Genomic DNA, 13343 nt, shown 5'->3' with positions numbered 1-13343 from the left:
TTTTGGTTTGTGATTTCTTTCTCCCCCCTCATAACACCAGAACATCCAATTAAGCTGAATGTTGGAAGATTCAGGACCAATAAAAGGAAGTATTTCTTCATGAAGCACATAGTTTAAATTACGGAGCTCACTTCCACAGGAGGCAGTGATGGCCACCTACTTGGATGGCTTTAAAAGAGAATTGGACAAATGCGTTGAAGAGAAGGCTGTCAGTGACTGCCAACCATGTTGGCTAAGTTCTACCTTCACATTCAGAGGCAGTGTACCTTGAAATACTAGTTGCTGGGAAGCACAAGGGGCTAGAGTGCTGTTGAGGTCATATCCACCTTGCAGGCTTCTCACAGGCATCTAGTAAACCACTATGAGAACAGGATGCTGGAATAGATGGCCCATTGGCCTGATCCAGCGGCTGTTATGTTCTTAGTTGGTGACTCTACCTTTGTTTGTTTTGGTCACTTTGGTGCTGCTTCACCCCCAGAGACTCCATTATCTTGCAAGACAGGTAGATGCCTGCAACAACAATACAGTCATACCTCATGTTACGTTTGTTTCATGATATGTTTTTTCAGGTTGCGACCCGGAAGTACCAGAAGGGGTTACTTCCGGGTTTTGCCGCTCGCGCAAAATGACATCATGCGCAGAAGCGGCAAATCGCAACCCGCACGTGCGCAGACGCACAGCTGCGGGTTGCGTTCCTTTCATGTTGCGAACGGGCCTCCGGAACGGATCCCATTCACAACCAGAGGTGCCACTGTATTTGAATCGGTGTAACTTTCCTCTGTCAATTTTATCTAGCTGCTTCTCTTTTCATTGGCTTGCTATTTGAAGCGATATGTTCCAGAAGCATCATCTCACCTTCTGATGACTTTTTGTTGGACACATGGCTACCAATATCCTGCAATTTTACCACTGTTCTTCTTTTAACAGAAATGCCTTTGAGCTGAATTTCATGAATGTCAAGCCTGCCAGTGGGTATTACGATTTCGCGATCAGTGTCGATGGGGACAGTCGCTTTATTGCAAACAAAGTTGAGGTGGGTATATGTTTTGAATGCATTTGGAGTCTTTGTAATCATGGATAGGAGCCAAGTTGATTTACATTAGCTGGAAATGCTTCTCTTACCAATTTGTATCCCACCCTGCAATGTTAAAAACATTGTCAGGGCAACTGAGCAAAATAATAAAATATGGAAAAATGGAAAAGATAAAAAATAAACAGAGACAATTTTTTTAAAAAAACAAACATTTCCATCATGGATTTTAAAGCCTGAAATGATTCGTTTTGGGACAGGACCCACCTAGCATCCTATTTCAATACCCCTGACCTTGACTCCGCATCTTCCTATGCAAAATTATAGTGCAGAGGGGAGGGAACTTATGACCTTCCAGATATTGCTGGGCGACGACTCTCTTCATCTGGAACCATTAGTCGTGCTGGCTGGGGCTAGTATCAGTTTGAAGTCCAGCTACTCAGGAGTCTATTTTGGAGGCACAATGAATAGAGAAACTGCCCAGCAACACTTCAGGCAAGGGTTCAAACTTTTTTTAAAAATGGCACCTCTCAAGCAAGCTATCTCTCTCATGTAGGAAGCCTCCCTCTTCTGAAAAGACTTGCTGTATTTTGTACTGCTTGCTGACCATTAACCTCTCATTCCCTGACTTTTGTGGCCTTTGCTGAAAGACCAGGTTTTAAAATCATGATCCTATTTGATCCTTGCTCATTTAGGTTTTAATGATATAGGTGTGGAGAGGAGCTGTGTTTTCCTTGTTTTCATTTGGTTTTTAATATAAAGTTAAAACAAGAAGTATCTGCTTATCTTTGTGTAAGAACCAGAGGTGCGTTGTGTATATCTCTTTTATGCATCTTATTTTTCTCCAGTTTCCCTTTAAAAATATGTTATTTCCAAAGTCACAGCAGTTACAGTAACTGCAAGCAACTGGTGTTTGTGTAGGTTCCTTCAAATGCTGCTTACGCTACATGTTTTGGTTTGGGGCTCTTTTGCCCTCAATTGCCTGTTTAATTGAAAAATTAGCATTTAAGTCTTGCTGCTCACTCAGCGTGGAGCAGCTCGAAGAAGGCACTTGTTTACAAGTGCTGACCTCTGCCATACATATCAAAATCAATGTGGTAATTGGAGTAATAATCTCCCTTCAAGCATCAAAAGGGGATTGATGGTGCTGCTTAAACACTCTGGAAGCATGGACGAGTGCTAGTGGCCGTGCATTAATGGTGATGGCTTTGTACGAACACGGCCTCATAATAAGCCACATTGTTCCTGGAGAAAGCTGTTGGGAAAGCTGCTTTTTAGAGGCTGTCATTAGCATTAATTCTACTTAGTGCACCAGAATTTTTGACAATTATGATCTAAACTTGGAGGCTAGCGTGCTAAGCAGAAAGAGACTGCATTTCCTGACATTAGTGTGTGTGTTATATGAGTAAAACACACACACACACACACACACACACACACACACACACTTTAAAGCAGCCATGCTTTTCCAATGGTGCTATGCAATCCTGATCCTTACTTGTTCGTACAACAGTGTGCTTGGTGCTATACAGAACAACAAGAGAGGAAGCTACATGCATGTGCACATACACACCGTTGCACTTGGAGCTTGAAGAGGTTTACCTTCCTATGTTTGTTATGCGTCAACCCCACTTAGTATCAACAGCCATTCTCCTAGTGCTGGAGCTTCCCAAATAGTGTCCACATGTATCATGGTGCCCTTGAACCCTGTCTCCCCCTTGGTGCTTGCCAAGGCTCCCAGTATATCCTAGTATTTATTCATTTAAATAAGTTTAGGGGGTGCTTTTTTTTGTTTGGGGAGGGATTCCATATTTCTAGTTGTTTGAAGGGGTTATGCACTCTCTTTTTGGTCCATTCTCATTGTTGTGGGTGGTAGCTGTTTTCGAAGAGTTTTCTTCTTCTCTGAAATGGATCCCCCTCCACCCCCCCCCCCCACACACACAAAGGATGCCAGTGGGCTCCAATGGGTGTCTTGCACTTGTGAAAGATGTTGAAAAGAAATCCTGAACATGAGCCTGGGTAATTTGAGGGGGAAATACGCAGAGAGGTTTTGTCTTTCTTATAAGGTTCAGGCCTTGTACATAGCAGGGAGACATAACAAACATACAGATGAAAACTCTCAGAGAACTACCTGACCAATCCTACCTCTGCAAAGATAATGCTAAGCAGTACCTCCACCATCACTTTGGTTAACTGTCTTATTAGCAGGACAATTAACCCTTAGGTTAGAAACTGAGTGATCTTGGCCGTCAAGCTTCCATCACTCCTTCTGAACAGCAGATGCGTCATTCCATGAGTTCCTGTCCTTTCAGGAGATTGCAGTAGTTATCCCTGAGCTACAACTTGGTTAATGCACCTGCATCCATTAGCTCTATAATCCCTTGCTCCTGTAAGTCTCTTAGGTGAGGACTTTACATGCTATTACTGCATAGGAGAGTGTGCGGGAAGATATTCCCTTTGTTGTTCTGCTTGTCCTTCTGAACTCTGGTTCCGGTTCCTGAACAGGGTCAGCACACACACTCGTATCAGACCCGCTCATTGAGATTTCTGCTTCTTGATTGGTTGGTTGGTCTGGGTCCTTGTGTTGGCTCATGCTTGCAGGTAGGATTTATTCAGTGTTTGCTGGTTCCACGTTGCCTGGTCTGGATCTTTCATCAAAGTAAACACAGTGGCTTACTAGCACCTTGCACGTCTTGGGCTGGTGGGTTCTGTACCCTTTGCACTTTTTACCGTACCCCACCAAGACATCTTTAGACACTCAGTCTCCCTGTTTCGAGCACTTTTCACTTGGGACATACACATGAGCTCTGATGTCACTTTGGCCTAAATTTGGTTTTGCCAATGCCACATCTCTTGTGGGGTCATCTCAATTGCCTTTGGTGGCAGTTGGTCCTGTAGGTAAGTAGCCGCCATGATTGCATCTCACCAAAATGAGTTGGGAAGTTTGTCATCTAGCATCATGGCTCCCGCCATGTCTACCAGAGTCTTCCTCTTTCTTTCTGCCACTTGGTTCTCTTTGGGGGGCACATGGTACTGTGGTCTGGTGCTCAGTGCCCTGTTTGTTGCTTGAGGAACTCTTCCATTTCTTTCCCCGTGTGCTCTTTCCCCATTGCCAGTGTGAATTATGTCTGGTTTCTGCTGGAACTTGTAGCTGGTCAACACTACAAGTTTCTCCAGCACCTCATTCTTGTGCTTTATGAGGTATGTGGTGTTGTAGACATCAGTTAATGTTATGAAGTACCTGTTCCTGGAGGGATTTGGTGTCTCCATTAGTCCACTCAAGTCTCCAGTGGGCACTTGGCTCTGTTTTGGCTGATCTTGGGCAGTGGCATCCATGTCATCTTGGCCTTCATGCAGCATGCATACTTCATTTATGCAGGGCATGCTGGTATCACCAGGTCCTTTGCTGAGTGTTTCTTCACACTAATAATAATACCTTTATTGTCAATGTACAACCTTTGTACAATGAAATTAACCGAGCCTCCACACACACACACACAAAAACACTCAATCGCATTGCACTCTGTGTGCTTGTTGCACAATACACCAACCCCGAAAGTCAGTTGCACTATATTATTTTCCGTTCAGCAGTCTACTAGCCCATGGATAGAAACTGTTTTTTAGCCTGACTATACTTCTATATCTCCTGCCCGAGGGTAGAAGATTAAAGAGGTGCTGGCCGGGGTGTGAATCATCCCTGAGTATTTTTCTCGCTCTCCCAAGGCAATGATCCCTTGCGATGTCATCTAGCAGGCTCAGGGGACAGCCCATGATATCATGTGCTGTGTTCACCACCCTCTGTAAAGACTTTCTGTCCGTGGCTGTCAAGCCAACATACCACACTGTGATACAATATGAGAGGACATTTTTATTGTGGACCGGTAGGTCATCAGTTGTTGTTTAACATTGTTCTTTTGCAAGACCCTGAGGAAATGGAGTCTCTGTTGGGCCTTCCTAACCACCTAAGTTATATTGTTTTTCCAAGTGAGATCTTCACTAAGGTAAACTCCCAGGAATTTAAAGGAAGAGACTCTCTCCACACAACCCCCCCCCCCCCCCCCCGGATATACAACAGGGCTAATTCCCCTCTCTTCCTCTGAAAGTCCAACACCATCTCCTTTGTCTTGCTAATATTTAGGTGCAAGTTATTATCTAAGCACTGTGTAGATACTTTTTGAACCTCCCCTCTGTACGTTGATTCATTTCCACCTGTAATTAGACCCATTATGGTAGTATCATCTGCAAACGTAATAATTACAGTGGATGGATCAGATGAAATACAGTCATATGTATACAACGAGTACAGGTAGGGACTCGGCACACATCCCTGTGGGGTGCCAGTGCTGAGCTTCAGGGAGGTAGATGTAACAGGCCCAATCCTCACTGATTGCATCGTCGTTTCTGTGCCCTGGGCCTCTGTGCTAGAAGTGGATGCACTTGTTGTGAGGGTATTTGGCAGGCTGTTCTGACTTTATTCTCACCACTGATAAGCTTGCATAAGCGGTCATCTACCATTCCCATGGCTATAATATCTTCCCCTTTCTGTTAATAATAACCTTTGCAGTCATTCAGAAGAAAGTTTTCTGTAAGACTTTATTATTAGTATCACAAATGGATTGTTTTTAAAATGCACATGTTGAAGTTTTGCAGTGTGCTGGGAGCCTGTTACCCGATCAGTCTACAAATCTCTCTTTTGTACCCTCATTCCTGCAGATTAGTACTGTTCTGATTAGCTTTTACAATCCTGTCTATGTGCCTGTTTGTGTTTAGTTGGCTTCCCTATGATTAATTTTAAGAAAAGGGACCCATTTCTATTATTAGCATTTTAAAAAGAGAGAAATATATAGGCAGTTTTTTAAAAATTGTGATGATAACTAAAATAGTACTTTTTGCAGGCAGCTTTATCAGAATGGAACAGAATTTTGTCATCAGAAAGCTAGTTTGGTATAGTGGCTCAAGTGCTAGATGGATTTAGATAGTGGGAAACCCCTGTTCAAATCCCCACAAAGCTTGCTTGATGACCTTGACATTCTGGGGGACTGGTTGCTATCCTTAACCTACATCACATGGTGGCTGTAAAGATAAAAAGAGGTGGGAATGGGGGAAGCATGGATGCCACCCTGAATTCCTTGGTGGAAGGGCGGGATAAAAGTAGGTAATGATGTCAGCATTTGGCACCTTGCTTTATCTGCACCTTACAGTTAAATTTACTTATTTGCAGCTGAAAGTCAAGGTCTCCACAGAAGTTGGCATTTCAAATGTGGATCTCTTCACTGTGGATAAAGATCAGAGTATTGCACCAAAAACTACCAGGTAAAATACCAGTAATTCAGAAGGGCAGGACTTTGAATCCAGGCTCTTTGCTAACCATTTTTCATGGCAAGGGGTTTTGTTTGGTTGGTTGTTTTTAGTTTTTTTTAGGTAGCTAGTGTTTGTGATAGGCACAAATGCCTATATACTAAAAATGGTTAGAATTTTATCACATTCCAAGACAGTAGTCATGTAAAATCTGGACATGCCAGATTTCCATCGCTGACTTCGGCTACATTCACATGATACATTTAAAGCAGTATTGGCATTCCATCATTCCAGTCCTGATCCAGTCCAAAGCATTCAGTCTCCACCCATCTATCTTCACCCCAACCTTTCTGAACATGCTGGGGAAAATGGTCATCTTTCAGTGTTGTGCTTGAGTCTCTTTCCTTCCCTCCTTGGAAAATCTGGTCAGTTCCCAAGATTTGCAAAAGCAAATACCCCTGAAATTGACACTGTATGATTAGTCTAGAGGTGGGCAATTAGCAACATGTACATAGGCACACCATCTTCCTTTCTAGCAGATTTGGGGGGCAGCATAACCAGCTCCAGACAAACAGCTTTCTTGTCATGTCTCACTCATTTACTGGAAGGGCAACATACTGTTCTGCGACTTGGCAGGCTCTCTCACCTGTCAGTATGCTGCAACTGGTACAAGTTCCTCAGCGACACTTTGTTATTTTATCTTATTTTTTTCCTTTTCAGGATCACGTACCCAGCCAAAGCCAAAGGATCCTTCACTGCTGACAGCCATCAGAATTTTGCCTTGTCCTTCCAGCTGGTCGATGTGAACACTGGAGCAGAACTCATCCCCCACCAGGTTAGCTGGTCCATACAGTTACCTTGTTGTCCATGCTTGCTACCCATAGAGATCACTTTGGCAAGGAAGCCCTATGGAAGGGGTTTTTCCGAGGCTAGTTCATTCTGAATTAGATGGTGACAGAAAAGTTGGAGGGGAAATTCCGCAAACTTGCCATAAACAGTTTTGAAGTAGGAGATGCAATTTATTAGGGTCAGGGGGAGATTGCAGTATTCTAGAGCAGCAGAGGGGGGCTGGATTCAGTCAGCAAGCCAAATCCTTTGAGATACAGTTCTCAGCTTAAAAACGTACCAACGTGTGTACAAAGAATGCATATTCTGCGTGCAAAAAGTGCATATTCTAGAGTAAAATGCATTGGAGTTTTACAAACGCCACTTGTGCTTTCTTGCGGTAGAAAACGTGGCACAACTGGAGATCCACTAAAAACATTCTGGGAAATATCCTGTGGTGAGGATCTTTGCTTCCAGCCAGAATCAGGTCCTAAATTCCTCTCTGGAAAAGTGGGTGTCATGTGACAATATACAGCCTTCTAATTACATTATGATAGTAAAGGTGCAGAATGTGAAACAGAATGAGGTGGTCAGCTTTCCTCCCCTGAGCCCTGCATAATCTGCAACAGCTTCTTTAGCGATGTTTCCGGCAGTGGGCAGTCATTTGGAAAGTTCATTCCAAGCTCTGAAAGAAATGAGGTGGTGCCCAAAGCCTTATGATGGATGTTAGGAGATGAATGCTAGCACGAGTTTAAAATCGCCTCTTCCTCTTCAGACCTTTGTGCGACTTCACAATCAAAAGACTGGGCAGGAGGTGGTGTTTGTTGCAGAACCAGACAGCAAAAATATCTACAAGTTTGAACTGGACACTTCAGAGAGAAAGACGGAGTTTGATTCAGCCTCTGGAACCTACACCCTGTATTTGATCATTGGGGATGCTACTTTGGAAAACCCAATCCTCTGGAATGTGGTATGTTGCTCCATTTGCACTGTGCCCTGCCTTCGGTTTTAGTGTTATGCAGAGAGAAGTAGCTGCAATGATTGGCAGATGGATCGCCATATCAGGTGGAATTTCAAGGAACCAGCTTGTCTCAGACACAAATAAAACAGATTGCTGCATGGTTTTTCTGCATATAAAGGGCGGGCAAACAGAAATTGAAACCATTCCTCTGTTGGGATGCAGTGTGCTTATTAACAAGCTACCTCAAATAGTGCAGTGATGTAACTTGAGGTGTCTCTGCCATATGCATACTTTATTTTATCCCCCAAACCTAATCACAGTTGTCTGCTCACAGCTGCTAATGGAAGTTACTACTGGTCTATTCTAAGCCTTGAGCTTGTCCTTTATTTCTTTTGCACGCAAAAAACAAAGGTGTTTTCCTTTGCTTTAACTTGCTTGGATGAAAAAGAGAATTTAAAAAAAAAAAATACAATGAGGTAACTTCATTTAGGTTAATGTATTTTGACTGTGTACCCCAGGCTTCCTCAACCTTGGCCCTCCAGATGTTTTGAGACTACAATTCCCATCATCTCTGACCACTGGTCCTGCTAGCTAGGGATCATGGTAGGCCAAAAACATCTGGAGGGCTGAGGTTGAGGAAGCCTGGTGTACCTAGTAACCACTTGGTTACCTAATCTGTCCTGACCCTTTTAAAAAATCACAGTGTTATGATATTCCCTGTTGTGAAGTTGTTGAAGAGTTACTCCTTCCGGCCTTGAAAGTTGGTCTGGTGCAAATCCTCATCATGAAATTGCATCTAGCCAGATCCAACGCTCTCAGGTTAAATTCTATTGAGAGAGGTTGCCACCTTCAATGTGAGCTGGAAAGCTGTAATGTTTTAACTTTATGCAGAACTTCCTGTTTCCTTTGGTTTTATCTGCATGCACAAAATAGAATAACTTCCAAGACTCTTTAAATTTGCCCTTACCTATTAACAGAATGAATACACATTGAATGTTTTTACTTGTGTAGTTTTAACAAGTATATGAATGTAACCAGGTGGGTTGGGTTTGGCGAACTCACAATTCAATCTCATTGTTTATGGAAGAACTATTTTAATCTACAGTGGTACCTCGGGTTACATACGTTTCAGATTACATACGCTTCAGGTTACAGACTCCGCTAACCCAGAAATAGTACCTCTGGTTAAGAACTTTGCTTCAGGATGAGAACAGAAATTGTGCTCCGGTGGCGCCTCAGCAGCGGGAGGCCCCATTAGCTAAAGTGGTGCTTCAGGTTAAGAACAGTTTCAGGTTAAGAACAGACCTCCGGAACGAATTAAGTACGTAACCAGAGGTACCACTGTACTTAGAATGTGAAGGAAAGTTCTTTTTTGCAAATTAAGCTACGTTAGTATCATATGTTCTCCATGAGGTGTAAATCTTCATCTAGTAATTCCGCTTATATATGCGCATAGGCTGATGTTGTCATCAAGTTCCCGGAAGAAGATGCTCCAGCCACAGTCCAGTCAAAGAGTCTTTTCACTCCCAAGCCGGAGATACAGGTACAGCATTTAGAAGCCAGGTGATAAGTTGGCTGTATTTCTCTATCTAGGATGGGGAACCTGTGGCCCTTCAGGTATTGTTGGACTCCCAAGTCCCATCACCCCCAGCCAGTATGGCCAGTGAGCAGGGATGATGGAAATTATAGTCCAGCAACATCTGGAGGGTCTCAGGTGACCCATTGCTGCTCTACTTGTATGTTTTGTTTTTAGCTGTTCCAGCAGTTGTTTTAAAAGTCCTCTAGCCTTAGTTGAATCTGCCCTTTTAAATGTTGTGTTTGTAGAACTTGGTTTTCATGCTGAGTCGGCATAATTGTGCTGTCTGTCCGTCTTCTTGTCCTCCCTCCTGCCTCAGGTGTTAACACACGTCCATATAATCCATTTCTGGGGCACTGAGGCACTTCCCACTTGCTTTAAGCTTGCATTATTCTCTGCCATGCAGAGGCAAAAGAAAACTAATTTTATCCAGAAATGTCTTGCACACTCATCTCCTGGACAGCCTCCAAAATTTGCATTGGGAAGTGCGTTAGGATGATGTCTAGTAGGTCCCTGTCAGAAGATGACACACAAAGGAGAGAGCCACCTCAAGAGGAAGAGAGGCTCCTATGTCACTCAGCAGACTACAGAAGCCCCAGCTTTAATGTGCAACAGTGTAGATTCCAGAATGTATCATTTTGATGTGGGTGGATGTCCTGGTTCCAGGGTTACCCTTCTTACACATTTTATCCATGAACTCCTCTTTATAGCACCTGTTCAGAGAACCTGAGAAGAGGCCTCCCACCGTGGTGTCCAACACATTCACAGCCATGATACTCTCCCCACTGCTTTTGCTCTTTATTCTGGTAAGTTTCTCATATCTAGACCAATGTATAGCCTTCAGACAACTGATACCACCTCCTCAGCTTCTAACACAGGTAGTGCAACTCTATGGCAAGATATTCAAGGGGCAGTGCCAGCATTTTTTGCAGTGTGTCCTAGTGCTCGCTGCCCAGTAACGCTGCAAACTCAGCCATGCCCAATCTGGTGCCCTCCATATTATTTGGGCTACAGCTCCCATCACACTCAGCAAGCGTGGCCAGTAGTCAGGAGTGACAGGCTGTGTAGTGATCTGCAGAGCATCAGGTTGTATATCTAAATCACCACCTTACATATCTACAGTAAATCTATCCCCCATATATAGCTCTGTTGGAATCATAGAATTGTAGTGTTGGAAAGGGACCCTGAGGATCATCTGGCTAAATCTCTACATTCCCAAATTTCTGCCTCCATATGGGAGACCCCAGACTTACGTGGTGATTAATTAGATGTTTGACGGCCTCGGTCCAGTATACCTGAAGGAGCGTCTCCACCCCCATCATTCTGCCCGGACGCTGAGGTCCAGCGCCGAGGGCCTTCTGGCGGTTCCCTCATTGCGAGAAGCAAAGCTACAGGGAACCAGGCAGAGGGCCTTCTCGGTAGTGGCACCCACCCTGTGGAACGCCCTTCCAGCAGATGTCAAAGCGATAAACAACTACCTGACATTCAGAAGACATCTTAAGGCAGCCCTGTTCAGGGAAGTTTTTAACGTGTGATATTTTACTGTATTTTTGGTTTCTATGGAAGCCGCCCAGAGTGGCTGGGGAGGCCCAGCCAGATGGGCGGGGTATAAATAAATTATTATTATTATTATTATTATTATTATTATTATTTGAATGCTGGGCCACATATCTTAAACAAATGCTATTTTCTGAGTGAAATTGAAAAATCTAATGTGTTGGAGGGTGAGCATTTGCACACACGCTATATAATTTGAAGCATTTCTGAAGGTCAATTTTGTTTCGGAAAAGGTCGGTACGATCTGGATTTGGTTGTCCTCAGGGCTTTTTGTCTAAAGTATGTTCTGTACCTTTTCAGTGGATAAAGATCGGAGCCAACATTTCCAACTTCAGCTTTGCTCCAAGCACCATTATCTTTCACCTGGGTCATGCAAGTAAGTGCCAGAGAAATTCCTCCCTATTTATCCTTTTCCACGTAGGCTTTGCAGGCAGGAGCCTGATGACAAAGTGCCTCACAACCTATTAGCGATAATGGGCATAATAGCGCTTCATTCCTCCCCCCCCTTCCTCCAGTCTTTCAGAAACACGTGTCACCCATCATTTTTAACAGCTGTCATTAGACTGGGCTTCTCTTGCTTCCATTTAGATGCATTTGATAGCACAGCGCTTTCAGAGTTTTCATTTCAGTTGTTTATCCTTTGGTCTGCCCACAATTCTGGCAAGAGAGGCTTGAGGGATGCCTCCTTATATCCCTTTATTTAAAACATTAAGTTATCTTTATGCTCCTTGTTCAGTGCCAAAGCTTAGGTTCTCTGTAGCCAATTTCTAGCATCACTTATTTGCCTAAAGAGGACAGTTGCCTCTTTGCAACTTATTTCGGAGAACATTGCTTTGCCTTTACAGGACATGGCTTTGGCACCTGATACACAAACACACACACACACACACACACACACACACACACACAAATATGTACCTACCCTTTTCTCTTTACTATAATTTGTTTTAAACTGGTTTTAATACTATATTTTAAAATTGTTGTAATCCACGCTTGAGACCTTATGGTGAAAGGTGGGTAATTAATAAATAAAGAAACATGTATTTGTAATTCCTGGTGTTCCTGAGAGGCATACTGTCCTTTAAAATCCTGGGGAAACTCCTTTTAACATTCTACGTCACTTCATATTTTTCTGGTGAAATGAAAAAGCAGTGCCACTATTTTAGAAATTCTGGGTTGGATTCATTCTGTTAGTGGTAGCTCATGCAAGGGCTTCTGCTACTGCAACAGGGCTCCCCCACTCCCTACCTGATTGCCTCGGGTTGGGGTCAGAAGAACCCTCCAGAGGGAGGAGAAGGGGGATTGTTCTGTCTGGCAAGCTGAACTACATGCGCTTGTGGAATAATTGCCATAGTGCTGTGTTGAATTCCTCCTGGTCAGTCAGCGGGTGCTAGTCAACTAATTATTACTCAAGAGTAAAACTAATTGAAATTAATGAACATGACTTAAGTTAGGTCCATTAATTTCAATATGTCTATGCATCAGCTGTAGCAAGTTTCATTATAGCGTCTGACTCATTTTTTCTAGTCTAGAGTTCTTGGTTCTTCCATATACATGCAGGGATGTTGGTTACCTGTCTACTGTAAGAAGCATAGAGGGTTGTTTAGACAGCTTGCGATGTTGGTTTGGGGTCTTAGCACTTTTCTCAATATTTAGGCTTATTATTGTCTTCCTTTCCAAGGGTCTAGACACTGACAGGAATACCCAGTCACTGGGAATTAATATGCAGTCGTATGCTGCCCATTGCTGTGGATTTTTATTATGTACCTCCTTTTCAAATTTAATCTCACCCACTATGCCTTGCCTTTTCCTAGCAATGTTGGGGCTCATGTACGTGTACTGGACTCAACTCAACATGTTTCAGACCCTGAAGTATCTGGCTATCCTCGGAAGCCTCACTTTCCTAGCAGGCAACAGAATGTTGGCTCATAAAGCAGTTAAAAGGTAAGGCGACCAAAGTGGGGGTTACAACAGAGCCTGTCTCCTTGAAGAGAGCTTGGCTGAGTAGCAGACCAATCATTTAAATGTGGGGTGTTAGGAAGAAGTCCAGAGCTGAACATTGAGCTGACATTCTTAAGTGATAGAATATGGGTAGA

General features: G+C 43.4%; 1 protein-coding gene across 2 annotated transcripts in view; it reads left to right on the top strand.

Annotated features, from left to right (window-relative positions):
* Positions 1 to 13343, top strand: part of RPN2 (ribophorin II) — a 29574-nt gene that overhangs the window by 12571 nt on the left and 3660 nt on the right. For both annotated transcript variants that reach the window (XM_079979268.1, XM_079979269.1), the window contains exons 9-16: positions 928 to 1033; positions 6252 to 6343; positions 7049 to 7163; positions 7929 to 8123; positions 9571 to 9657; positions 10401 to 10496; positions 11548 to 11623; positions 13062 to 13191. In XM_079979268.1, the coding sequence (XP_079835394.1) occupies positions 928 to 1033; positions 6252 to 6343; positions 7049 to 7163; positions 7929 to 8123; positions 9571 to 9657; positions 10401 to 10496; positions 11548 to 11623; positions 13062 to 13191 (897 nt within the window). The remainder of the gene's footprint in view (positions 1 to 927; positions 1034 to 6251; positions 6344 to 7048; positions 7164 to 7928; positions 8124 to 9570; positions 9658 to 10400; positions 10497 to 11547; positions 11624 to 13061; positions 13192 to 13343) is intronic.

The sequence above is a fragment of the Podarcis cretensis genome (genome assembly GCF_951804945.1).
Source record: "Podarcis cretensis genome assembly, chromosome: 6".
Classification (NCBI taxonomy): domain Eukaryota; kingdom Metazoa; phylum Chordata; class Lepidosauria; order Squamata; family Lacertidae; genus Podarcis; species Podarcis cretensis.
The sequence above is the reverse complement of the archived record's forward strand: the minus strand, read 5'-3'. Positions and strand labels throughout refer to the sequence as shown.